Here is a 26,136-nt window from a genome sequence, read left to right on the forward strand (position 1 = left end):
AGACGGAGGCCGTCCCAGTCTTGTCAGTGGACCAAGGGCCAGGGGGCAGTGTCATCCCCCACAAAGGGTGCGCTGGTGCAGCAGCCAGAGCCAGAAGAAGGGTCCTCCGACTCCCACACCAGGATGGAACCTGCCATCCCATCCTATCCTGAAGGGGACTCTCCCAGCTTGGTAAGAGCCCATGTCACTATTCCAGGCGATTTTTTGAGTGTGGCCAGGACTGACCCTATGCTGTGAACTCAAAGCACAATCTCATTCACAGACGACCAGTGGTAGCCTCCAGGAATGGTACAGCCGGCAACCCCGCTGGCTGGCTTCTGGCGCCTGCGCCGTGGGGCGTGGCTCCGTGGGCTGTAGCTCTAGCCACCCCATCGTGGGGGTGGGAGTGCTGGGAGCCCGCCCCGTCCCCCAGGCCCTGCCTCTGGGATGACTCTGTCCCTCACACACTTCTGCCCCCGGAGTCTGGCACTCACCTCCCAGAGCAGTTCTGCCATCGGCAAACCCGCACATTTATGCCACAGCGCTTGCACAGGTTTTGAAAGTGGACCGAATGCTCGCCTTTTGGCTAATACGATACTGGGAACATAATAACGAGTAGTGTTTTTCGTTCTTTCGTTTGCATCGTTAATAGTAACTTCAGCGGTGCTCGGGGCTGTGTGGGACAGAGAAGGTGCAGCCCAGCTTCAACCTAAAGAGTCAGGACCGCAGGTCACGAGGAGCGGGCCTCGGGGGGACCTCCTGCTTTCCCTGTCCTTGCGACTCTAAGATCCTGGACTTGCCTGGTGTCCAGAGCGTGAAACTTTTCAGGGAAATGAGAAATAGAAGCCCATCTTCGGCCAGTTTTGAGCAGGAGCAGAAACCAGAGGGGCTGAGAGAAAGGCACGTCACCCCAGGACCACGGTGGGGATGGGCGGGCTCAGCCTGCCTGTCCCTGGTTCCCAAAGGGTCGAGAAAACCGCATCCTCTCTCCCGGGGGCGGGCGGTCTGTTGGACAGCAGCACCTGTGACCCCTTCTCTGGCTCAGCACCCCGGCTTCCCCTGCTGCCTGGCCCGGCCGGAATCCCAGGTGAAGTCGGAAGCTGCTGCCCGCAATTCCGACTCAGACGAGACCTGAGAGCTGGGCAGAGCCTGGGGTCAGGTGTGGGGTCTCTGCAGCCAGGACGAGCACAGAGACTGGGTGGGGGGGGGGAGGGAAGTCTGTGGCCAGATGGGCCATGGAGGTGTGTATGTGTAAGGCTCAGGGTGGGGGCTTTGCAGCCAAGAGGGGAGGACAGGGCCTGCGGTGGGCTCCTTGGCCAGCGCCAGGTACCACGGCAGTGAAACTAAAGGCCACGCTTCCCCCTGGAGCCCGGGCATCTGGACAGTTTGGGGCGGCTTGCTCCACTGGAGGGGGGCCTGGAGGATAGAGAGGGAGACCCCTGCACCCCAAGTCTCAGGACTAGAACCTCCCTGTCACCCCGGCCCCAGAACCTTCGGCTGAGCAAACTCCTGGTGAAGGCGGGGACGCGCCCTGTCTCCGAACCCACCCCTCCTGGCGCAGAGCCGGCCTGGTGGAGAGGAAGCAGCAGGTGTCCCGAGAAGAGAGACGAAGAGACCCTGGAAGAGGCTCTGAGGTCTGCAGCTTTCACCCAGGTAACCCGCGGAGGCCCCGGTCGGACGCAGGAAGATGGCCCGCCTCCAGCTGGAGTCGGAGCCCGGGTTGGGGCGCCGCCGCTCGCCCCCGGGAAGGCGTCCCAGCTGCGCACCGCGCCCAGGGCCCGGCACGGAGCCGCCTCCCCGCCTCTGGCCCACCCCAGCCAGGCGCTCGCCTCACCCTCCCACTGTCCCCCAAACTCTCGCGGGGCGGCCCCACTCCCCGCCCCACCCTGCTCCCCTCCTTGAGGCCCGAGCCCGGTCACCCCGGACCCCAGCGTTGGCCCGAGCGTCTCCGCAGAGAGGCCAGCGTCCAGCCGACCCAGCCGGGAGGCCCGTCCTCGCGCCCATCCGTCGACCCGCGTCCGGGGTCCCGGAGGGCCAGGTGGGACCGCACGGGCGACACCCCGCCCCGCGGAGCCGTGTGGCCCTGGGGCCAGCGCCGACCCGCCTTGTAAGGCAGGGTCCGCGCTCGGACGGCCTCAGTGCGCCTGGCAGCCCGGGAGGGAGGGGGCGGGGCGGAGCCGCCAAGAGAGTGCGGGGCGGGCCTGGGGGGCGGGTCCGAGAGGGGGCCAGTGGGGGCTGGGGGCGGGTCCTGGGACGGGTCCTCCAATAGGAGCGCGGGGAGGGCAGGGCGTGGGGCGGACCGGGCGCGGAAACTGGGGGCCAGGGGGCGCGCCGGCGGGTCTGGGGGCGGGCCTGAGGCCGGGGGCGGAGCCGGCGGGCTGGGAGCTGCGGCGCGAGCGCAGGCCGGGTACCGGGTTGCTCGCGCGCGAGTCGCGGAGGCGCCGCCGCTGCAGTCGCCGCATCTCCGAGGTAAGGGGCAGCGGGGCTCCGTCCCGGGGCGCGGCGCGCAGGGCCACCTGCGCCTGCGGGCCGGGGCGCGCCACCCATTCCCGGCGCCCGCCCGCGCCCCTTCCCCGAGGCCCAGTGCGTCCGTGCGCCCCGCGCCCCGGAGCTGCCGGCTATCCGCGCGGCGCTCGGGCCCCCGTGGCTGCGTCCGGGCGCGGGTTTGGGGACGCGGGGGCGCGGGCTGGAGCGACCGGCGATGCAAAGGGCAGGTTTATAATTGGGCCCTAAATGAGGCTCCTCGGCCTTTCTTCGTGTCGGTGCGTAACGCGATAGAGGACTCCCCTCGCAGCCCCTTCCCTCTCCGTGTCCTGCTACATAAACACCGTTCACATGCCCAGGCCTGGGGTGGCGGCTGCCAGCGAGACTGCGGGACATTAGGGCTTAGAGGGTTTGAAATGAAGCCACTGTCATACAGCACGAATTTAAGGAGCCCCAGGGCCACAGAAAGGGCCGTTTGTGTCCAGGGGCCGAGAATGTACGTGATCCTTTGGCGAGAACTCGGCCGTCCCTCGGTCCGGCATTAACGTCGCCATATCGGTGCAGGTGAGAGGGTCAGGCCTACACTTTGCAAATCCAGAAGCATCCCCGGAGGGGTGTTCTGTTTTCTTATCGCATGTGGGCACATAACCCGGCAATCAAGATAAAGAGGTTGGCTGCCAGTGTATTTTTTCCACACGCCCCTGGGGACCAGTGCCCCGCCCTTGAAGGAGGATCCAGAGAAACCCTTTATTCTGCGGTTTCAGTTATGTAAATGAAGCCTTGAAATGAGGTGGGAAGAAAACCCTCCCTGTGACTGCTGTTTTGATAGGCGCTTTGTGCTCTGATGATGGGACACCTTTTAGGCTAAGCTGGCTATGCTGTCATCCGTCTGTGTGTTTACTGGCTAATTCATCTGACGTTTATAAACGATAAAAGACCTAGCTCCCACGGCCCCCCCCGCCACCACCTCCCAGGACTCCCCGTGGCCAATCTCTCAGGGAGGGTGCGCTGGGGGGGTGCTCCCCAGGGCCTGGGCCAGCCCCTGCCGCCTAGGAGGTGATCAGTAAACCCTGACCTGAACTCCAAGTGCCCTAGGACCACATCCGGGGATGGAGCAATGGGCCTGGGGAGGGAGAGCTTGGAGCTGGCAGGAAATGGGGGGAGGGGCGGGGGCCATGGGACAGGCGCCTTGCGAGTGCCTTAAACTGGACTCCATGACCCCTTCTCTGGTACCAGCCCCTGTTCCCACCACGTGGTTGGAATCCCAGGGCTCAGTGATGAGTGATGGGGGAAGGGGGTGCTGGTGAATTGCCTGGGGGCATCTGCAGAATGCGTGCCACACAAGGGTATGTGTGTTTTCCTGGGGAAGGGGCCTTCGTGATTTCCAGAAGGATCTGTGACTCAGAAAGGTACCCTAATTTATGTACTACATTAAAAAATTCTTCTCCATCTTTTTGGAATGACGAAGTGATGGAGATTAGTGGGAGCTGTGTTGGCCGAATTCTTATCTCCTCGGTGTTGTTTGGCTGATCTTCGTGAACCCTTTGAAGTTGCAATAAATAAGCTGTTTTAACTGTATACAAGGTTATAGATGCTCATTGTGGGAAATGTGCAAATCACAGGAGAGTTTCGTGAAGAAAATTAAAATCACTCGTCACTGATTGAGGATTAAGAGAAATCTTTGAGCAGCCAAACTGTCCTCTGGGGCTGCGTCCTCGTGGCTTCCCTCCCTGGTGGGCAGTGGAGCCGCTCCCTGCAGAAGAGGCTGAGAATTAGAAGCTTCCTCAGGGAGAGGCTTGCTGGCTTAGCGCCAGGGCTATTTATAGCTGGTGATGTTGCTGTGAGGCCAGAGGAGCACGTACAGGAGCCGCCATCCGGGGCCACTGGGGCCACGAGGCACAGCCCCCACTGCACCTTGAAGTATCAGGGCCTCCCTGGGTCGGGAGGTCTGTGCCCTGGGCCCAGCCTGGCACCATCTGGAAACCACCCCAGACCGAGGGTGCCGGGCACTGTGCAGAGGCCACCTGAGCCCCAAACCCTGGACCAGGCGGATGCTGGGATTAGGCAGGAGAATCGACACACGCCCAACTCCTGCTGCTTGAGCAGCAGGTGTTTCCTGGGAAGGAAGGTGGGGAGCTGCCTGGGGGGTGCCCAGCGGCATCTGGGGCTCAGACGTGGTCTCCGGCGCCCCGCTCTTCAGCCCCTCCTCGGGAGACCAGCCCCCTCTTGGGGTGGGGAGGTAACCATGGTGTCACAACCCATGGAACCCCCAAGCTTGGCACCCCCAGTCCACAGCATCCCCGCCACAAGTCCCAGCTCAGCAGAGTCTCTTCAGAGGGGGAACGTCCTCAGTGGCATCCACATGGCAGTTCCTGGAAATGGCTTTGATTGGCCCTGCTGGGGTGACAGGGGAGGGTGCGGGTTCTGTGATCTGCAGCCCCCAAGAAGGGCATATGGGGGAAGGGCCGCTCCCCACAGGGACGTGGCATGCTGTCTCCAAATCTCGTTTGCTGACAGGGAAGCAAGACTGTTTTGCGCTTGCAGATTTCCCCTTTAACTGTACGGGATGTGCAGTGACGTGCAGTGAAGCTCAATTGTAATTTAATGTCTAAATGTCCAAATGTAGGACCTTCCTTGGTGAAGAAATGTAACAAGTCTTTCACAGGGTGTGAGGAAATGATGGTGTTCTGACTTTGGTACCAAACCCAAGTGTCTTCTGCGACCCCCCATTAGCTGGGGGTGTGTGTGAGCTTACCCTCGGGAGAGCACATTCATGGCCACTTTTCCTTTTCTTAATTAGATTTGTGAAAAGGAAGGACTGGCCCTTACCTTTTTTCAAGCCTAAAAGTTAAGAACACCTGGAGCCCTTTCCTGCCCATCGCCTTGTGTCCCACAGAACAGTGTCCCCGTGTGTCCCCCTGTGTCCCCAGCATGTCCCATGTCCAGTTGTCCCAGCACAACCTCCCCTCTTTGGGCCACAGTCCCAAGGTCTCATCCTGTAACCCTGTTGCACCCATTTGTTCAACAGACATCAGGTGCCAGGTGAGCCCGGCCAGGTCAGCCCCGGGAAGCTCTCGCTCCAGCGGGAATGTCACAAAAGCCAGCATCCTCCGGGGGCCTCGTTCAGGCCTCACGCTCCCACTGCCTCTGGGCGCGGGGGGCCACGGGCCTCGGAGCCTGGGAGGAGCCCCCAGCACCAAGCTGCCTTCCTGGGAAGGCGGTTCCCGCAGCTCATCTGGGCCTCGTCTGCCCGGCCCTGGCCCTGCTGGCTGCTCGGCCCCCAGGCCTCCAGAGGTCCCGGGCCGCTCCTTCTTCCTCCTGCCAGGGGTTGTGGCTGCCCCCCAGCCCGTTCCTGGGGAGGGACTCTGCTTTTGCTGTGGTTTTACTCCCTGCGCCTGTTTCCCGCCCCCCCTCCGGTTTAGTGTTTAACCTTCCTGCCTCACAGCACGTGCTCTGCGATGCTGGCGCGTTTCGGGCAGTACCGCGTGGAGCCGGTGCCTGCTGCGTTCCGTGAGCCCCTCACCGTCCGCTGATCCCTTGTGTGGGCCACGGGCCTTGGGGTTATTTCCATTCTCTGGCGTGGCTGCCTGGAGCCCCCCTGCGTGTTCCTCGGAGAACACGTGCGAATGTTTCTGCTGGGCCCTCGGCGCCCCGTCTTAGCCGATGGTACCGGCGGCTCCCCGGAGTTGAAGCCCCTTGACGGCCGCGCTCCACAGCCGCCGGCAGTGGGCAGGGCGCAGTGGCCTCTTGGCGGGTGGCCTTCTGGAGGGTGCGTGCCAGAGCCTGCGTTTCAGGCTAAGGTAACGAAGCCAGGCGTCCCCGCCAGTGACTGGGTGTCTGGATGTGCTGGGCCTCCTCGAGTCCCTTGCCCGTTTCTCTAGAGCTGTCTTTTTCTGGTTGATCCACAGGGTTCTTTCTAGATTCTGGAGACGGCAATGTGTGTTGCATGTAAGAGACACCTTCTCTGCCCACAGCTGTCTTTTCAATCCTTAGTGATATCTTCTGATGAATGGAAGTTCTGAGTTTTAATCTGGTGCCATTTAAGAATCTTTTCCTTTAGGGTTAGTGGTTTTTGTGTCCTGTGTAGAGTCTTTCCCACCCAGGACATCAGATACTCTCAAACATCCCCTTCCTGAGGCTTAATGATTTTGCCTTTCCTGCTTCAATCTGTACCTGAATTAATTTCCATTTTTCTCCATGTGTCTGTTCAGTCAGCCCATCTCCTTTTGTTGAAAAAGTTTTCTTCCCCGCTTTTCCTTTGTTGTCCACACTGTCTCTGCACCTGTGCGGGTGGATTGGAGGCTCTCTTCTGCCCAGTGGTTTATTTTCTGTCCTTGTACCAAGACCACACACCACACTGGCTTCATTTCCAGAACTTTCCATCAAGTCTCGAAACCGCTGGGCAAACCCTCCACCTGTTCTCCCTTCAAGATCGCTGGTTAATTCATGGTTTTTTGCCTTTTTGTGTATATTTTACAGTCAGCTTGTCTCACTACCCAGACATAAAAAGTGTTAGAATTTTTATTTGGATTAAATTAAAACTGTGGATGAATTTAGGGACAATTGACCTCTTTGTATTTCAGACTTAACCCATGTTCATAATATCACTGTTCTTTCAATAATGCTTCATAGTCTCTGTGTGGACGGTCTTACACATCTTTTGTTAAATGTATTCCTAGGTAATTCATATTTCCTCACTTTTTTTTAAATGGTATATTTCTAAATACCTTTTATTGTCTGGTTTTGCTGCTACATGGAAATAGATTTTTGTATGTTGACCATGTATCCAGAAACCTTGCTAAACTCACGTTGATTCTAATAGTTTTCCTGGGATCCCTTTGGATTTTGTGTGTACACAGTCATAGAAACTGCAAATAATGCCAGTTTTATTTCTTCCTTTCTACGTTTATATATTTATTTCCTTTCCGTATCTTACCACACTGACACAGTGAGTAGAAGTGGTGATAGGCAAGCGTCTTTCTCTTACTCCAGTTTGAAAGGAAAATTTTTCAATATTCAAAGTGTGATGATTTTGTAGCTTTTTGTAGGTACCCATTATCAAATTAAGGAATTTATTTCCTTTTCTAATTTGCTCAGAATTTTTACGGTGAATAAATGCTGAAATCCATCAAGTGCTTTGGCTGCATTTATTAAGATGATAATATGATTTTGGTTCTGTGTTGTGTTATGTGGTGAATTATATTAAGTTAATGTTAAATGAACCTTGCACTCCTGGCATAAACCAAACTTGATTGTAAGGTATTGATCCTTTTTATCTATTACTGGATTCAGTTTGTTAATATTTTGTTTAGGGTTTTTGTATCTGTGTTTGTAAGTGAGATTGGCATCCATTTTTCTTTTCTTGTAACGCCCTTATCAGGTTTTGGTACCAGGATTATTTTAGCCAGAATGAGTCGGGTGGGGTGTTTCATCTTTTACTCTTCTCTGGAAGAATTTGTGTAAGACTGACAGTATTTCTTCTTTCAGTATAAGGAAGAATCTGCTGGTAAAGTCATCCAGGCCTGGGGTTTTCTTTGTGAGAAGGTTTTAAATAAGAATTCAAATCCTCAATAATTATAAGAATTAATAATAGATACAAGAGCAATGATAAGAATATATTTCTTCTTGTTACTGTTTGGTAAAATGGCTTTTGTTTTGTTTTTAGGAATTTGTCTGTTTCATTTAAATTATCAAACATGTTGGTCCAAAATTGTTTATAATATTCTCTTATTATATTTTAATCCCTTAATATCTGTCGAGCTTGTAGGGATGTCCTCATTTTCCATCTGATATGGGATATTTTGACCTTCTCTTTTTTTTACTTGATTAGCGTCCCCAGTATTTATCAATTTTATCAGTGTTTTCAAGGCATTAAGTTTTGATGTCGTTGGTCCTCTGTATTATAGATTTGTTTTCTACTTTATTAATTTTTACTTTTATCTTCATTGTTTCTAACACCTTTGTCCTTAATTTGCTGAGGTTTTTTTCCTAACTTCCTGGATGGCAGCTTACCTCACATATGATGGTGTACCCACATACCATTTTCCTATGTGTGTACACCATACACATGCACATGTGTATGTACATGTGTGCACACACACACGTTTCCGCCATGTCTAGCTGTTTTCTTTTGGGTATTTCTGATCCACGAGTTCTTTAACCTGCTCTGCTGTGAATCCCATCCACTGAGTTCTGAATTTTAGTTATTGTGTGTTTGTTTTACGGTTAGAATTTCCAAGGTGTTCTTTTTTCAGATCTGCTACCTGCATTCTTACAGGCCCCATTCTTGGCTGGAATTCCTCACCTTGTTCTTTTTCTTCTTTGCACACGGCGCGCACTGCCCATTTCTTCTCTGCACACGGTGCACGTAGTTACTTTAAACTCAATGTCTGATCCAGCTCCAGTAACTGGAGCCTCTCGTCGTTTCTGCTTCCTGTTGTTTCTGCAAGTTCTTGGCACTTGTTCCCCCTCTTGGGCCTGGTTATTTTTTTTATCATCATATGTGGATATTGTGTTTTTCCGTCTCCAACGGTCGTCTCCTCCTCAGGAGTGCTTGTGTGTGTCCTGCCGCTGTTTGGGGCACCAGCGCTCCAGATCCCCGCATCCACGCTGGGGGTAGAGGGGAGCCGGCCTGACCGCCCCTGACTCCCAGGCGCCCGTCCGCCCACCCCCAGGGCAGGGCTGGTCTGTTCAGGGTGCCCTGCCCTCCCGGGTGGGGGGCCTGGGGCTTTTCAGTCCCCGTGGTTGGTGGGAAGCCTCCCAGCTGTCTGGCACGGGGTGGGTGGGGAGTGAGGGCTGGGCTGCAGACCACTGCGGAGACCCTCGGGCTGCCTCCGGCTTTGCGCTTCACACCTGCGCCGGCTGATCTCCTCTTCGGCTGCTTGGGGCCAGGAGAGGCTTTGCGGCCTGCAGGCGACACTGCCGCCCACCTGCCAGCCGTCAGACCCAGGCAGCGGCCCTTCCCCGCAGGCCCCTCTGCTCTTCCTGGCCCTGCGGTTGGCTTCCCCGGGCCCCGGCCTGCCCCCCACGCTGTGGGCTCCATGGGGTCTCGGGCGGCCTGAGAGGCCTGGCCCCAGGACCTGCCGTGCGGGCACGTGGTGACCGCAGGGCGCCTGCCGTCGGGGAGAGGCCAGGCCATCCGCGGGCAGCTCCACGTTCCTGGAGCTAACAGACTTCCTGTTGAGGGTCTCACGTGCACGCCAACTCGAGGCCGGACCCCGTCTGCGGGGAGGGGCCTCTGCCCGCTATCGCCCCTGGGTTCTGTGCCGCCGCCCAGGCTTCACTCCTCTGGGCCTTTGCAGGCGCTTTTCTCCGGGGCAGGGACCCCCTTCTGGTGTCCCTGCTGTGTGCGGGTCCTGCGGCCGCTGTGACAAAGGACCACAGACTTTTGACTGAAAACTACAGAAATATGTCCTCTCCCAGTTCTGAGGCCAGACTCCCAGTCCGAGATTGAGGTGTCGCAGGGCCGTGCTCCCTCCAGAGGCACCAGGGAGGGTCCCTCCTGCCTCTTCCAGCTCCCGGGGCTCCGGGCATCCCTGGGCTTATGGCGACGTCCCTCCCGTCTTGGCCTCCGTCTTCACGTGGCTTCTCTGTCTGTGTGTCTCCTCTTCCGTCCCTTGTAAGGACACCTGTCAATGGACTTAGGGCCACCCTGGTCCAGAGTGGACCCATCTCGAGATCCTTAGCTTGATGACGTCTGCAGAGACCCTTCTTCCAAACGAGGCTCCTCCACCTTGCGAGGACGTGGACACACCTGGCTCGGGAACACCATTCACCCACTACACGTGCCCTGCACAGGGTCCGCCCGACCGCAGGTTGGCTGCAGATGCCGTGTTCTTGGATTTTGTAAGAAACTTGCTGACAAACAGTAGAGACCGGCTCTGGGACCGGGGGACTGAGGCCCAGGACATGGTTCCTGGGAGGCCAAGGGGTCCCAACGGAGTGAGTCCCCCAAAAAGCCCCAGCTTCGTGGTGACCCAGAGAAGCTCCTGCTGTCCGCATCAGTTCTTCTGAGGGGCAGGGGTGGCAAACCTGTCCTGGCCCCTTCCTCCCCCCCGCCCCCGTCCCCTCCCCCGCCAGCCCGACCAGCAGGAGCCCCCAGGCCCGCGGGTGCGGCTCCCGCAAGATGGCCACGGCCCCCAGGAAGGCGCCCGCTCAGCCACCCACCTTCTTCCCTCTCGTCCCAGAGAAACCGCGTTTGACTTGGGCGCAGGGGACAGTGTGGCTGTGACTGTGGTTCCCAGGCTGCCCCGAGGGATGGCCTAGCCTCAGTGCAGGAGGTCCCAACCCCACGGGCCTTTCCGGGCCTACGGCCTGAAGCATGTGACCCGGGACCTGAGTGGCATCCTGCTCGGACGGTGCGGCCGCTCGCCCCGTGCTGTCGGGGCCCCTGCAGGGACCGTGGAAGGCAGCGCCGAGCCGGCAGGGCTGCGTCCACGCCTGAGGCTCCGGGACCGTCTGCTCTGCGGGGCAGGCACTCAGAGGCCGCTTTGTGCCCGCCTGGGAGGCCCCGCTGCCTGGGACGAGTGGTCATTCACATCGAGTGTCGGGCAGCCGAGCTGTGGTGGCCGTATTATGACTAAAATGTGGACAGTTGCCAAAGGGCTGTGTCGTGTTCCAGTGGACTCTGAAAGAAAGAGCCAGAGCTGCGGGCCGGCGGCCCAGACGGTGCGCAGCCCCGACGCCTCTGTTCCCCTCGGGCTGTTCCCTCGGAGGCTGTGCCTCTTCCAGGGGCTGCACCGAGGGCGAAGCTGGACCCCGACCCTGGGGGCCTAAGCCCTGGTGGACAGAGGGGAGCAGGGGGAGGCGACGGCATCCATCCCCCGGCTTCTGGCCGCTTGGTCTTTTGCATTTTCTGTCCTAACCCTCACCCGCCCACCTCATCTTGGCTGCACGGGTACAGCGCGCCCACCCGGCAGGGGTCAAGGAGGTTCTCCCCGGGACCAGCTGACCAGGCGCCCTGGCCTCCTGTGCGGCCCCGGAGCAACTTGGGACTTATCTGGGGGCTGCTGCTGTTACTCCCTCGCCCCCTCCGTGCGCCATCAGTCCTGGGACTGGGCCCGGTGGGCTGAGCCGTCCAAAGGGGCTGGGCTGCCCTGGGAGGCGCCTGCTTGCCCTGCACTCTCTCCTCCTCTCCTTCCCGCACTTGGCACAGAGCCTCTGGGTTGCCTCTGCGCGTCCAGCGGCATCCGGCGAGGGGCGTTCTGTGCCCAGGCCCCTGCACGGCCGAGGTCAGGTGCGCTCAGCAGACTGTCAGCCCGGTGGGCGTCAGGAGCTCCGTCGAGGTCCAAGGAGGGCTAGTTTGTCAGATGCTCGGGAACCTGGCATTTCCAGGGCCCGTGCGGTTCTTGCGCAGAAGCAGGGTCTCAGCTGGACCCCGGGCCTCGGGGGCACATCAGCGGGCGCAGCCACGGCCCAGGGACTTGGGCTCTCGGCCCTGGTGGAGGGTGCCGCCCCTGGGCCCGGCTTGCTGTAGACATCTGGAGGGTGCTGGCACCACGCCGGCCCTGAGAACGCAGGAGGGTGGCACGTGGGGTGGGCCGACGGGGCCGAGGACCAGGAGCTCGAGAGCCCAGGGCTCCCACCGCGGCTCGTGCCTCCAGAAGGTTCCTTCTGGCGTCCGCTGTCCCGGGAGCCCTTTCCCACCTGCGGGCCGGTCTCCCGGTCCCGAGCAGCCTCTAGGACGAGGTCGGGGACAAGAACCCCAGTCGAGCTCTAGCGCGTCGTCAGCGACACCCCCAGGGCATCCCGGCGGCCACAGAGCGCTGAGGCCTCTGGATCCCCCGGCTCTCCGACCCTTCAAGTAGGGGGCTCGCCAGTGGGGCTGATGTGTTGCGGGGAGGTTCCGGACTTGGGGTGCGATGCCCGGTGACCCGGCAGAGCCCGTGGTGGGGTTCGGGCGCCGTGACCCGAGTTTCCCCCGGGTCAGTTTCCCGCCGGCCCAGCTCGCTCGGCGTGAGGTGGAGCCGGGTTCCGAGTTCCGGGAGGTTTGGCGTCAAGGAGGCCGGCGGGACGGGGCCTGAGGCCTGAGCAGCGCCCCCGCAGGGCCTGGGAGGCGGGGAGTCCCCTGTGCGGGTCCCAGCCCCCAGACATGCGCATCCCCTGGCCCGCATCCTGCCCCCAGAAGCACGCCCCCCCAGACCCCCCACCCGAGGGCCGGCAGCTTTCCCAGGCCGCCCTCCAGCGAGCCTTGGCCATCCTGGTGCACTCAACACCCGCCTGGGGCTTCGGGCCCAGAGGACCAGGGAGGTGGAATGGGCCCCGGGGGCTGGAAGGCACCTGGATCCCAAGGGGCAAGATGCTTGAGGCTTGGTCCGATGCAGGAAGTGCCTGCAGGTAGGGTGTACATATGGGCAGCGTGAGGAGGGGCATTGGGAACGAGGGGCTGAGAGTTGGTCTGGGGGGCCCGGGGGTGGAGGTGCGTTCACACCTGCGGGAGCAGGAACACACACTCCACCTGTGGTCTCAGTGCACACCTGTGTTCTGCTCGAGGAGGGGGAGCCAGGGGAGGCGGAGCTGCTGTTGCCTTTAAAACAACACGTGGCCCAGCTCACATGCACACCTGGCCCAGCTCACATGCACACCTGGCCCAGCTCACATTTACACGTGGCCCAGCTCACATGCACACCTGGCTCAGCTCCCATGCACACTTGGCCCTGCTCACATTTACACGTGGCCCAGCTCACATGCACACCTGGCCCAGCTCACATGCACACCTGGCCCAGCTCACATGCACACTTGGCCCAGCTCACATGTACACCTGGCCCAGCTCACATGCACACCTGGCCCAGCTCACATGCACACTTGGCCCAGCTCACATGTACACCTGGCCCAGCTCACATGCACACCTGGCCCAGCTCACATGCACACTTGGCCCAGCTCACATGCACACTTGGCCCTGCTCACATTTACACGTGGCCCAGCTCACATGTACACCTGGCCCAGCTCACATGCACACCTGGCCCAGCTCACATGCACACTTGGCCCAGCTCACATGTACACCTGGCCCAGCTCACATGCACACCTGGCCCAGCTCACATGCACACCTGGCTCAGCTCCCATGCACACTTGGCCCAGCTCACATGTACACCTGGCCCAGCTCACATGCACACCTGGCCCAGCTCACATGCACACTTGGCCCAGCTCACATGCACACTTGGCCCTGCTCACATTTACACGTGGCCCAGCTCACATGCACATGTGGCCCAGCTCACATGCACACCTGGCCCAGCTCACATTTACACGTGGCCCTGCTCACATGCACACGTGGCCCAGCTCACAGGCACACGTGGCCCAGCTCACATGTACACGTGGCCCAGCTCACATGCACACCTGGCCCAGCTCACATGCACACTTGGCCCTGCTCACATTTACACGTGGCCCAGCTCACATGCACATGTGGCCCAGCTCACATGCACACCTGGCTCAGCTCACATGCACACTTGGCCCTGCTCACATGCACACGTGGCCCAGCTCACAGGCACACCTGGCCCAGCTCACATGTACAAGTGGCCCAGCTCACATGCACACCTGGCCCAGCTCACATGCACACGTGGCTCAGCTCACATGCACACCTGGCCCAGCTCACATGCACACCTGGCTCAGCTCCCATGCACACTTGGCCCAGCTCACATGTACACCTGGCCCAGCTCACATGCACACCTGGCCCAGCTCACATGCACACGTGGCTCAGCTCACATGCACACCTGGCCCAGCTCACATTTACACGTGGCCCAGCTCACATGCACACCTGGCTCAGCTCACATGCACACTTGGCCCTGCTCACATGCACACGTGGCCCAGCTCACAGGCACACCTGCCCCAGCTCACATTTACACGTGGCTCAGCTCACATGCACACCTGGCCCAGCTCACATGCACACGTGGCCCAGCTCACATTTACACGTGGCCCTGCTCACATGCACACCTGGCCCAGCTCACATGCACACCTGGCCCAGCTCACATGCACACTTGGCCCAGCTCACAGGCACACCTGCCCCAGCTCACATTTACACGTGGCTCAGCTCACATGCACACGTGGCCCAGCTCACATGCACACGTGGCCCAGCTCACATTTACACGTGGCCCTGCTCACATGCACACCTGGCCCAGCTCACATGCACACCTGGCCCAGCTCACATTTACACCTGGCTCAGCTCACATGCACACCTGGCTCAGCTCACATGCACACCTGGCTCAACTCACATGCACCCTTGGCCCTGCTCACATGCACACCTGGCCCAGCTCACATTTACACGTGGCTCAGCTCACATGCACACCTGGCCCAGCTCACATTTACACGTGGCTCAGCTCACATGCACACCTGGCCCTGCTCACATGCACACCTGGCTCAGCTCACATGCACACCTGGCTCAGCTCACAGACACACCTGGCCCATCTCACAGGCACACCTGGCCCAGCTCACATGCACACCTGGCCCTGCTCACAGGCACACCTGGCTCAGCTCACATGCACACCAGGCTCAGCTCACAGACACACCTGGCCCATCTCACAGGCACACCTGGCTCAGCTCACAGACACACCTGGCCCATCTCACAGGCACACCTGGCCCAGCTCACAGACACACCTGGCCCATCTCACATGCACACCTGGCCCATCTCAAAGGCACACCTGGCCCAGCTCACAGGCACACCTGGCCCAGCTCACAGGCACACCTGGCTCAGCTCACGTACACACCTGGCCCATCTCACAGGCACACCTGGCCCAGCTCACAGACACACCTGGCCCATCTCACATGCACACCTGGCCCATCTCAAAGGCATACCTGGCCCAGCCCACCGGCACACCTGGCCCAGCTCACAGGCACACCTGGCCCATCTCACATGCACACCTGGCCCATGTCAAAGGCACACCTGGCCCAGCTCACAGGCACACCTGGCCCAGCTCACAGTCAACCTGGCTCAGCTCACGTACACACCTGCTCCATCTCACAGGCACACCTGGCTCAGCTCACAGGCACACCTGGCACAGCTCACATGCACACCTGCCCCATCTCACAGGCACACCTGGCTCAGCTCACAGGCACACCTGGCACAGCTCACAGGCACACCTGGCTCAGCTCACAGGCACACCTGGCACAGCTCACAGGCACACCTGCCCCATCTCACAGGCACACCTGGCCCAGCTCACAGGCACACCTGGCCCAGCTCACAGGCACACCTGGCCCAGCTCACTGGCACACCTGGCCCATCTCACAGGCACACCTGCCCCATCTCACAGGCACACCTGGCTCAGCTCACATGCACACCTGGCCCATCTCACAGGCACACCTGGTCCTGTTGCAGGCACATTGCTAACATGGATTCCCAGCCCTCCTGGCTGGGGGCACTGTGTGCTGATGTCACGCAGAAGCTGTGACTGTGGCAGATAAGGGTCTGTCCTGGGTCACCTTTTCTACAGGTTTTGCTTCAGATAGTCACGTCTTAAGGGCGTTGCCCGGGAGAATCATTCTGGAGACACAGGCCTCGTGGCACCTTTTTGGGGCGCGGACAGCCTGTGAGGGGCTGGTGGGCCAGGGGGTCACGTGGTGTCTGAAGACAGCTGGGCCCCCATGGTGGGTGGTCCCTGGAGCCTGGTGGACACTCTGGGGCCGGCTTCCCCAGGTCCGCTCGTCCTGCATCTCCTTCCACTCTGGTCTGTGAGTCCACCTGGCAGCTGCCTTGCCCTCTCCACACCCTCATTTGAAAATGCAAATCCGGTCATGCCGTCCATCCCCACACCCACCGTGAACCCTCATCAGCTCCCAGCTCCGGAGCCCGCGGGGTCAGCCGTGCCTCAGCAGGGCCTGGCCAGGGGACACTCACACAGTGTTCTCTCCACCTCACCTGCCCACCCCCGTTCCTCCTACCCCTGGCCCGGGCCCCACCCCGTGGACCAGCGGCTGACAAGCCTCACGTGGAGGGAGCCGGGCCTCCTGTTTGCCACGTCCACGGCCGGCCACAGCGACGCCTGGCCACGGGGCGCAGCCCTCACGTGGATGCCGTTTGTCCTCGATGGCTCCAACACCGGCTGTGTCGTTTCTGCTCCCCGCACCGTCCTGCTTCTCCCCACAGCAGGAAGTCACCTTGGAGAGCTTCCCATCTGCATGTAGGGTCTCACTCCTGTTAGTTTTGTTAAAGTAATTTTCAAGTTACTTTATTAAGCTACAAACGTGGAGCCCAGGACGGAGAGCTGGGTCCTGGGGCTCATCACCACATCCCCAGTCATGTCCACCCTGCCCTGAGCCCCTGGTGTCCTGGACCATCCTCACCAGCCACTGTGCCTTCTTGAGCTGCACTGCCTTTTCTGTTTGGGGAACTTGTAGGTCCTGAGTTCAGCAGGGCCCTGCTCGGGACCCCCACAATGCCAGGTTGCCTACTGCCCCCCGCTGACCACTAGCCGTGACTCTGGGGGTGGGCATTGGTGCTGAGCTCCCGGCTCCCCAGAGCTGCTGGAGGTGGAGGTGTCTTCTCAGCCCCATGGGGACCCGGGCCCAGCTTTGGGCATTCACTGGGCTCCTGACGCCATCAGCCACCCCCCAACGTGAGCCCCCCCTACCCTGGGCGCAGGCCGCAGCCCCGCTCGGCCCTCGGAGTCTCCACAGACCCCTGCTCTCGCCTGGGGCTTCCCTCTTCTACTAGCGGTCTGTTCGGCCCGCTGGACCCTAGTCAGCAGACTGGGCCCTGAGGTGGGCGCAGCAGCGTGACCGGTTCTGGATCCCTTCCCCGAGGATGGTGTCACCCCACTGATGCCCGGGAAGGTGTCACTCAGGGAGCCCCCAGAGCAGGAGGGTCCTGAGTCCCCCAGGAGGCTGGCTCGTGCCCCACCGTGCTGGAGGCTTTGACTGTCGGGGACTTGGCGGCCAGGGCGCCAGGGCTGGAGGGGCCTCGCCGTGTTCTGCAGCAGATGGACACTTTGTCCCGGGGTCGCACAGTTGCTGGCGGGCCACAGCCCCTGTCCGCGGGCAGCGGGGGCCTTGGGCATCTGCCCGCAAAAGCAGGTGACCTCTTGTTGCTTCCTCCCAGTAGCATGGCTGACAGCAGGCCCAAGCCCCCCAAGCCCGCCAACAAGACGCCCCCCAAGTCCCCAGGGGACCCCGCAAAGGACAGGACAGCCAAGAGGCTGTCACTGGAGTCGGAGGGCGCCAGCGAGGGCGCGGCCGCCGCGGGCCCGGAGCTCAGCGCCCTGGAGGAGGCCTTCCGGAGGTTTGCGGTGCACGGGGACACCAGGGCCACCGGGAAGGAGATGCATGGCAAGAACTGGTCCAAGCTGTGCAGGGACTGCCAGGTGATCGACGGCAGGAACGTGACCGTCACCGATGTGGACATCGTCTTCAGCAAGATCAAGTACGTGTGCGCCTGGGACCAGGGGGGTGGGAGCGGGGCTCTGCGTTCTCTCGGGCGGCCAGGAGGGCGACGCCTCAGGACACTCTCCCTGCCCGGAAGAAGATGCCCGGGAGTTTGAACCAGAACAGGCCCCAGTGGGGCCGGGAGCCCAGGTCAGGGACGTGCCGCAGCCGCCTGCCGCAGCCTGAGGGGTCTCAAGTGGCAGAGCCCGGCCCGTGGGGGGCTGCTGGGGGCCGGGGGCACGAGTCCGGGAGGTGGGCGTCTGTGGCGCCGCTCCCCTCAGCTCTGGGGGACGTTCGCGTGTGAAGAAGAGCGGGGATGACGAACGGTGGGCGCCGTGTGCTTGTCCGTGTGTGTGTCTGCACGCGTGTGCACACGGGCTCGGGCGTGTGGTCCGGCCGTCGATAGGCCCCCTCCCCCTTCTCCCGCCCTTCACACCCCGGGACCACACCTTGAGGACAGCAACAGCATCTCCGAGGCATCACACAGACACGCACACACGCGCACGTGCATGCCCACACGTGTAGAACTCAGGTCTCCACTCTGCTGGTCACGGCTCACCCGGAGGACAGATGCCCTGGACAGGCCTTGGAGACCGCGTGTGCAGGAGGCACGGGCAGTGGAGGCACACGGGCCCTTGTGCCCCCTGGGAGAGGGAGCCCCATCTGGTCCCCGTCCCGCTCTGGAGGGCAGGACACTGCTCAGACACTCAGGGAGGAGGCTTGGCCCCTGGCGCCCAGGCACTGCGGGGGCCCCACCTCAGAGCCTGGCTGCTCTGGGCCCCAGGGTCTCTGCCTCGGCTCGTCGCGGGAAGTGGGCGGCTGCAGCCCCGGTCCGGCGAGGGGTCGTGGTCAAGACACGGTCAAGACCAGTCTGTGGCTACTCCCCCTCTGCCCTCCTGGACCTGAACTCCCTGTGGGGTCCCTGTGACCTGTGTCCCACTTGGGAGAGCCTGTTCTGGGGGAGGGTCCCCCAGACCTCCCAGCTGTGCAGCGGGGGACCTTGCCCTTGGGAACGGAGAGGGAGACAGTGCTCCCTGGGGGGTCCTGGGGGGGTGGTGCCCTGAGTCGGGTCGTGGGGTCCTGCAGGACAGGCTGGGAGCCACACCTGGGGGACCAGGTCTGAGGAGTGTGGGGCGCGGTGGGGACGCGCGCGTCCCGGCGTGCGGGTCGTGGGACCGCGGCCGCTCCAGGTGGCAGCCGTGGCAGAAGCGCCGCAGCTCGCGGGAGCCGTGGGCGCGGAACCACACGGGTCGCTGACTGCCGATGGCTGTTTCTGTTTGGGGCGGTTGCCATGACTCTGCAGCCCTGCCGCCAGCCCGGTATCTGCAGCCTCTGTTTAGGCCGGTCGTCATGGCAGCGCTTGTTTGTTTGGATGTTGCTATGTGTTAAGTTTTAAACACGGTTCTTGCAGCTCTTCCCCAGGCCTCGACTGAAGACTGCCGTCTCCGGGACCAGGGCTTCCCCCGGCCCCGTGCCCGCCCCCCCCACCCCCCAGCCCCAGGGCGGAAGGAATTAACTCAGGACCCCGTTCCCATAAGCACGAGTGTCACCCCAACAGTCCCGCCGGGGGCCCGTGGGCCGCAGGGTCCCCTGCGTGTGTGCCCAGGTGGGAAGGCCGGGGAGGCGGATGGCGGCTCTGCTGGCCCTTCCTGGCCCCCACTCGCCGGCTTTCTGGCCAACGGTGGCGTTGCCCGTGACTCTGGAGCCCTGTCTGGGCTGCAGGTTAGGAGGACGCACGCCGGGGCGGGGGACGCGGCCCATTCTTGCTGCACGGGCTGCGGAGGGAACCGTCTGAAGCGCAGAGCTTGGCGCATCGGTGCAGAGACCCAGGCCACGCGGGATGCCTGCGGGAGCGGTGGGCAGGGCAGAGCCGGGTGCGCTGTGCAGTCCCAGACACGCCAGCGGGGCCCAGCGCCTGCTCGGTGCCTGGCGCCCGGGCCTGCCCTGCCCTGCCCTGCCCCTCCCTGCAGGCTGGTGGGTGAGGCTGTGGCATTCGGGGCCCTGACCCCAGCACGTGCTTCCAGCTGTGGCGTTGGGGGTCTCACAGTGTCCTCCGCGGGGGCCTCTCCTGGCCGCCCGAGGCTGTGCAGGGCATCCAGCAGCTTCTGCCCTGGCCTCCTTGGGGCCTGCCTGGCGTGTCTACAGAGGGCCAAGGCTTGTGGGGGCAGGAATCGGGCAAGTCCGTCCATGCTGGCTCCTCAAACCGCTGATATTGGTGTTGGACGCCAGTGCACACAGGCCTTTTGATGACCTTCCCCAAACATCCAGAAGTGGTTTCAACGACCTCAGGTGCATCTGTCCCCAGAACCCGTCCCTGAGCCTCCAGCCTGCGTTAGGCCCTCGCGAGGTCGGGAGGAACTTAGGATGCTCTTCCCTGCTTGGGGGGCAGCTGACTGTCGGGGTCACAGGTGCCCTTCAGGCGGCCGGCCTGGAGGCCGCCAGACCTGGGTGTGAGCAGCCTCCTTCCAGGTTGCCAGCAGCGTGGTCCCTGGGGCCCAGGAGCAGGGGGCTGGCATCTGCCCGCTCCCAAGGCCTGGTACCAGACGTGTGGGCAGCTGCCACATCACACTGCATCCTCACCCTGCATCCAGGTCCTCCAGACAGCGCTCCCGTGGCCACCCGCACAGCCCCGCTGGCCCAGGGTCTGATGGGAATATCCCGGGGGCTCCCTCCTCTGGCCCTCGTTGGTGCCTTAGCCTCCCCCTCCAGACCCCACTTCCTGCTCTCTGGACGGGTCACCCAGGTCCCAGCTTCTGCTGCTCAGGGGAGCCTGGGAGTCGGCTTTCTCCAGCCCCCAAGTGGCATGTTATCTGTGGTCCAGAGGGGGCCCCTTGCTCCGTCCTAGGACATGTTAGCCAAAGTCCAGCGGCCTTCATGACGCTGGCCCTGGAGACACAGACCTCTGTCCTCGGAGGGCTGTGCTGCCCCCCCCCGCCGCCCAGATCCCTGGCCACCGAGTGTCCCTGGTGACCTTCGGGAGTGGCCGGGCTCAGCCCTCTGCCTGCCCTGCGTTGGGCCTGGAGGTCTGGGGACACAGGGCCTGGGAAGCACAACCCATGGGGCCTCGTGTGTGACCAGTGACCCCATTACTGCTGGACCAGCTTTCCAGCAGAACAACGGCCTTCTGAGCAGGGCACTGGTTGGCCCCAGTGCTGAGCCGGGAGGAGGGGGTTTGGTGGGGGGACCCTCTCCGGTTCTGTGCACTCGGGAGAACAGGCTCCCTGTGTGTGCGGAGCCGTGTAAAGTGATCACGTGTCTCCAGGGAAGAGGCTGGCAGTGTCATTCGAGAACTCCCCAGGGACTGTTCCCAGCGGGGGCCGCGGGGCCCCCTGGGGAAAGCTCCCTGCCAGCCCAGACCAGGCTCTGAGACCCTGTCTGGCGGTCACGGTGGGGACATGTGGGGACACCCGGCCCCGCCAGGTGGAGCAGGCAGGTCAGCGCCCTGGGCCCGCACGTCCACTCGATCTGAATGCGGCCTCTGACGGAGGCCCCGTCGGCCATGCCCCGCCCCCAGCCCGAGTGACTCACACTGGTGGTGCCTGGTGCCCCAGCGGCCGGTCACCAGGCTGGCAGGCAGGCCTGGCGTCCGTGAATAGAGACAGGAGCGCCTTGGACAACCCAGGACAAACAAGTGGGGCCCCACGACCGTCGTGGGTCAGCGACCAGCAGGGATGGCAGGTTCCCCGCCCCAACAAGGCCAGGACCACGCTGCCCGGGACAGCTGGGCCAAGGGATCCCCCCAGCCCGGCCCACGGACCTCAGAGCCGCTGTGGTGTCGCAGCCAGGCTTTGAGGGGTGGAACCCACCGCCGGACACGGGGGCTCTGATGAGGCCTGCGGTCCAGGTGCCCCTCCCGACAGCCGTCCAGGCCTCTCGGGCTCCGCTCCCCACCCGCCCACATGGCCTCGCTGGCGGCACGACTTGGTCGTCCTCCCCGTGGCCCCTGCGGCTGTGTCCTCCCTCCGCTGTCTCCCCGACCCCGGGGTGGCCGGTCAGCACGTCCCGTGTCCTCAGACTCACGTGTCAAGTGCCTGTGAGTCCCGGCATGCGCAGGGGACGTCCTGAGGCATGTTTATCGCTTACCGCTGGGCTGTTGGAGTTCTGGTGACTGAACAGAACCACGAATAGGAGAGTGATACACACAGGTTTACGTGCGAGTGAGACCCAGGAGGGGTCAGGGGCTGTGCATGGGCTGCCGGCCCACCTTCTGGGGGTTGCTGCCGCCTGCACCCTTCCACACCGTGGTGTCCTTTTATCTGGTTTACTTACTTCCGCTGTCCCAGTGGGTGTGTGGCAGGGCCGCATCCCGGTTTAACCTGATTTCCCTGGTGCCCAGTGACGTGGAGCGTCCTTCACGGGCTGGTTTGCACTTGTAGGTCTTTGACAAAGTGTCCGGTTCAAATATTTGCCCAACTTTTTTTTTTTTTTTTTTTTTTTGCGGTACACGGGCCTCTCACTGTTGTGGCCTCTCCCGTTGCGGAGCACGGGCTCCGGACGCGCAGGCCCAGCGACCATGGCTCACGGGCCCAGCCGCTCCGCAGCATGTGGGATCTTCCTGGACCGGGGCACGAACCCGTGTCCCCTGCATCGGCAGGCGGACTCTCAACCACTGCGCCACCAGGGAAACCCTGCCCAACTTTTTACATTGGGTTTTTTCTTGTTGTTGAGGTATAAGAGTTCTTTGTGTGTTTCAGATACAAGTCCTTTATCAGATTTTCTCCATCTGTGGCTTGTCTTTTACTTCTCTTAACAGTATCTCTTGAAGAGCATGGTTTTAAAATTTTTGGTCAAGTCCAATTCATTGTTTTTCTTTTATGGACTGTTTTTGGGGGGTCATTCCTGAGAAAATCTTTGCCTAAGCCAAGGTCACGAAGAGTTTCATTTGGATGCTTATCCAGAAGCTGGATGGTTCGGGGTCTGTGATAAATGCAGGACTGTGGTCCAGTTGAGTTAAACTTGTAGACGGCGTGGGGCACAGGCCAGGCCCTCTCCTCTGTGCGCAGCCTCCAGCCGCTGAAAGGACAGTTCCACCTCCATTCACTGGCTTTTGCAACCTTGTCAAAAACCCTTACATGTGGCCTGTTTCTGACTGTCCTGCGGCCGCTCTGCGGCCGGCCTGTGGCTTTGCGGCCGGTGCTGACGTGGGGGCAGCCCCCTCCCACTCTGCCCTCCCCTCTCCAGCCGGTCCCCTGGGTGCCGTCAGCTGCGCTGTCTCGAGCCCTTGGCTTCTGCAGGCAGCCTTTCTGTTGGTCCCCGGGGCACCTCCCCCCACTCCTCTTACTGTAGAACATTGAGAACCTCACCGGATGGATTCGCTGGGGAAGATCCAAGGTGGCATAAGTGCTTTTCAGTTAAAACTCATAGAGACCAAGAGCCAGTCTAGAGCCATTTTGAAATTGCGAGAATGGACTTCCCTGGTGGCGCAGTGGTTGGGAATCCGCCTGCCGATGCGGGGGACATGGGTTCGAGCCCTGGTCTGGGAAGATCCCACATGCCGCGGAGCAGCTGGGCCTGTGCGCCACAACTACTGAGCCTGCGCGCCTGGAGCCCGTGCTCCACAATGGGGGAGGCCACTGCAGTGAGAAGCCCACGCACCTCAACCAAGAGTAGTCCCCGCTCGCCACCGCAACTAGAGAAAGCCCGCGCGAAGCAACGCAGCCAAAAAGGGAGGGAGGGAGGAGAAAGAAATTGCGAGAATGACCTACCAGATCCCGGGCGGCCGTGGGATGCCTCCGGATGAGGAGCTGCTCCCGGGTCCCGGCTGTGCCCCAGCGCGCCCAGTGCTGGTCAGGCCCTGGCCATGGGGAGGCGGCCCCCAATCCTGTCCCCGAGTGGGGACCGTGCCCCCCACCCCCTGGCGACCCCGCGCAGGCCGGTGGCCCCAGCCAGGACTGCAGCTGCCTTGTGCCGTGGGATCTGACGTGCTTTTCACCCTTTCCCTCTGATGAAGGCGACATGCTCGCCCACTTTAGCACCAGACCAGGATGTGTTGGTGTCCAGTCGTTCATGAAGGACGTGCTTCCTGTCAACTTCACTCCAGGACGATTTGTATTTGCTGCCATTGCCGACGGCAGCCGACTATTGGGTGTAACGCCGCAGACCAGGGCGGGGCAGGGCACGTTCTGTGTTTTAATGGATGACTCGCTCTGGGCTGTGGGAAAGAGGTGGGGTGAGGGGTCCCCTGATGTCACCGAGGCCCTGGGTGGGGTGCGGGTCCCAGCCCAGTGACTGCTCAGCGCCTCCTCCCCGTGGGGGTGCCTGGGCCCGGTGGGCGCCCCCTGAGCCCCCTCTCCCTGCAGGGGCAAGTCCTGCAGGACCATCTCATTCGAGCAGTTCAAGGAAGCACTGGAGGAGCTGGCCAAGAAGAGATTCAAAGACAAGAGCGGAGAAGAGGCCGTCCGGGAGGTGCACAGGCTCATCGAGGGCAAGGCCCCCATCATCTCGGGGGTGACGGTGAGTTCGGTGCGCGGGTCTCGGGAAGGAGGCAGAAGCGTGGCTCCCGGGCACCGGCGGCCCCCGTCCACGGTCTGGGCCCCTGGGCTGGACTCGCCCTGGCGGCTTCCCTGACCTCGTTCCCCGCTCTCTTGCAGAAAGCCATCTCCTCGCCCACCGTGTCGCGGCTCACGGATACCACCAAGTTCACGGGCTCCCACAAGGAGCGCTTCGACCCGTCGGGCAGGGGCAAGGGCAGGGCGGGCCGCGTGGACCTGGTGGACGAGTCGGGCTACGTGCCGGGCTACAAGCATGCGGGCACCTACGACCAGAAGGTGCAGGGGGGCAAGTAGCCGGCGGGGCCTCCTCCCGTCGCCCGGTCCCCCGCCGCCTCACACTTCGTTACATTCCTGTGCTTGCAGGCAGAACTCGGACCCGGGGCGGGGCGGGGCGGCCGCGGAGGCTCCAGGCCCGCCTCCCTCCCACCCGGGCCCGCACCCCCGCCACCCCAGCTTTGGCCCCGACTCACCTTTCCTAACACACCTGCCTCGTGCCCGCCAGGAAGTGGGCAGATGGCCCTTTCCAAAGTGTCTCCCGGGTCCAGACCACACCGGCCACTGGTTTGCAGCAAAGGGGGCGTTTTAAAGGAGCTGGTGGGCAGACCCTCACGGGGCAGTGTTGACCCACAAGCGCCAAGGCACCAACCAGCAGCCCCAGTAAAGCGGAGGGAGCCCCGGACAGGGCGCCGCGGGGCCTGGCGAGCCGCACGGAGGTGTGGGAGGCGGGGCTCACAGGTGGAGCCTGACAAGAAGGTGGGGACAGTCCCGTCTCGGGGCAGAGGGCCCGGCCCCGCGTGAACGTCCCACGGATGACGCGCGCTCGCAGCCCTGCGTGGCCCTCGTCACCCCGCGTGTCCCCTCGGCCGCGCGGGGAGGCGGGGCTCAGGCCGCAGGGCGCGGCTCACGAGGAGAGACGCGGGACGAGCGTGGGCCGCGGCCCCTCCACCCCATCAGCTCTCTCCTCCCCCAGGTCCTCTTGGTCGGAACAACCCAGCTGATCCCGACGTCCCAGCGCAGGTCCTGGAGAGGAAGGACTTAGGCCACGGTTGCCAGGTGTGTGTGCAGGGGGCCCTGGGTCAGGGTCGGGGGGGCCCGGGCGCCACCTCGCGCCACCACATGGCGGGCCTGCTGACGGGCTGGCGGGTGTCCGCACGGCCAGCGCCGTGGGCTCCGGCTTTCACTGAAGACCCACCCGCTCGGCCCTGCATTCTGAACTTGAAGTGCCCGGGGTGTCAGGGTGACTCTCAGGTCTGATGGAGTAAATCTTTTCAGAAGACCTCTGGGAAAAGGTGAGTGGGTGCGCTTGAGTCTCCAAGCCTCCTGGGGGCTTGCTCTGTCTCACCTTCAGTGACAGGCTGGCTGGTCCATCTCAGGACAGAAGACTCAGCACTTGAACTTGATAAATGCCAGTTACATCATGTCATAGGTGATGTCATTGTTCCTTCTTCCGGGACACCTGTAGGACTCTGTGTCCTGGAAGCTCGCATTTTCACCACCGTAGATGTCTTCTTTCCACTGTCTGGTTCTTGGAGGATAATTTAGTCTTCAATCTCCTTGCAGTGCGGACATTGCTTCACTTTTCTTGGGGTGGGGGCAGTGTGGATGGGGTGGGAACAGATGGGGGACGGGGTTGGGGAGGGGCTCTGTCCGCACTGCGGACAGGTTAGGAGATCTGGGACCCCCCCTGCTTCCATGGCGACCACGGCCTGTGAATCTTGGCCATGGTCGTGTCGGGGGCCTGGAGGTGATGATGACCTTACGGGTCATCCCAGCACCAAACACAGACTCTGGAGCCCCAGGGAGGCTGGAAAACAAGATGCAGGAACCAAAATGGGGC

At 61.7% G+C, this 26,136-nt stretch overlaps 1 protein-coding gene across 5 annotated transcripts; it reads left to right on the forward strand.

Annotated features, from left to right (window-relative positions):
- The first annotated feature begins 1,197 nt into the window (after positions 1-1,197).
- Positions 1,198-25,267, forward strand: LOC309805687 (tubulin polymerization-promoting protein). 5 transcript variants are annotated; one of them, XM_082623813.1, is made up of 4 exons: positions 1,198-1,632; positions 17,486-17,806; positions 24,108-24,261; positions 24,399-25,266. In XM_082623813.1, exons 2-4 carry the CDS (start codon positions 17,490-17,492, stop codon positions 24,591-24,593), a joined length of 666 nt encoding a protein of 221 aa, XP_082479939.1. In that variant the 5' UTR covers positions 1,198-1,632; positions 17,486-17,489; the 3' UTR covers positions 24,594-25,266. The 5 variants fall into 5 exon arrangements, with proteins under 5 accessions (XP_082479939.1, XP_082479938.1, XP_082479937.1 ...); XM_082623812.1 differs by having other exon boundaries at positions 17,489-17,806; XM_082623811.1 differs by lacking the exon at positions 1,198-1,632 and adding an exon at positions 2,342-2,448.
- The last annotated feature ends 869 nt before the right edge of the window (positions 25,268-26,136 follow it).

The sequence above is a fragment of the Mesoplodon mirus genome (genome assembly GCF_964341445.2).
Source record: "Mesoplodon mirus genome assembly, chromosome: 5".
NCBI lineage: Eukaryota > Metazoa > Chordata > Mammalia > Artiodactyla > Ziphiidae > Mesoplodon > Mesoplodon mirus.

Excerpts from the sequence above, each read along its gene's own strand:
- LOC309805687 (XM_082623809.1), top strand. The coding sequence starts at position 17,367 with ATGGACACTTTGTCCCGGGGTCGCACAGTTGCTGGCGGGCCACAGCCC. Across the intron at positions 17,807-24,107 it reads ATCGTCTTCAGCAAGATCAA|GGGCAAGTCCTGCAGGACCA; the intron begins GTACGTGTGCGC and ends CTCTCCCTGCAG. Across the intron at positions 24,262-24,398 it reads CCATCATCTCGGGGGTGACG|AAAGCCATCTCCTCGCCCAC; the intron begins GTGAGTTCGGTG and ends GCTCTCTTGCAG.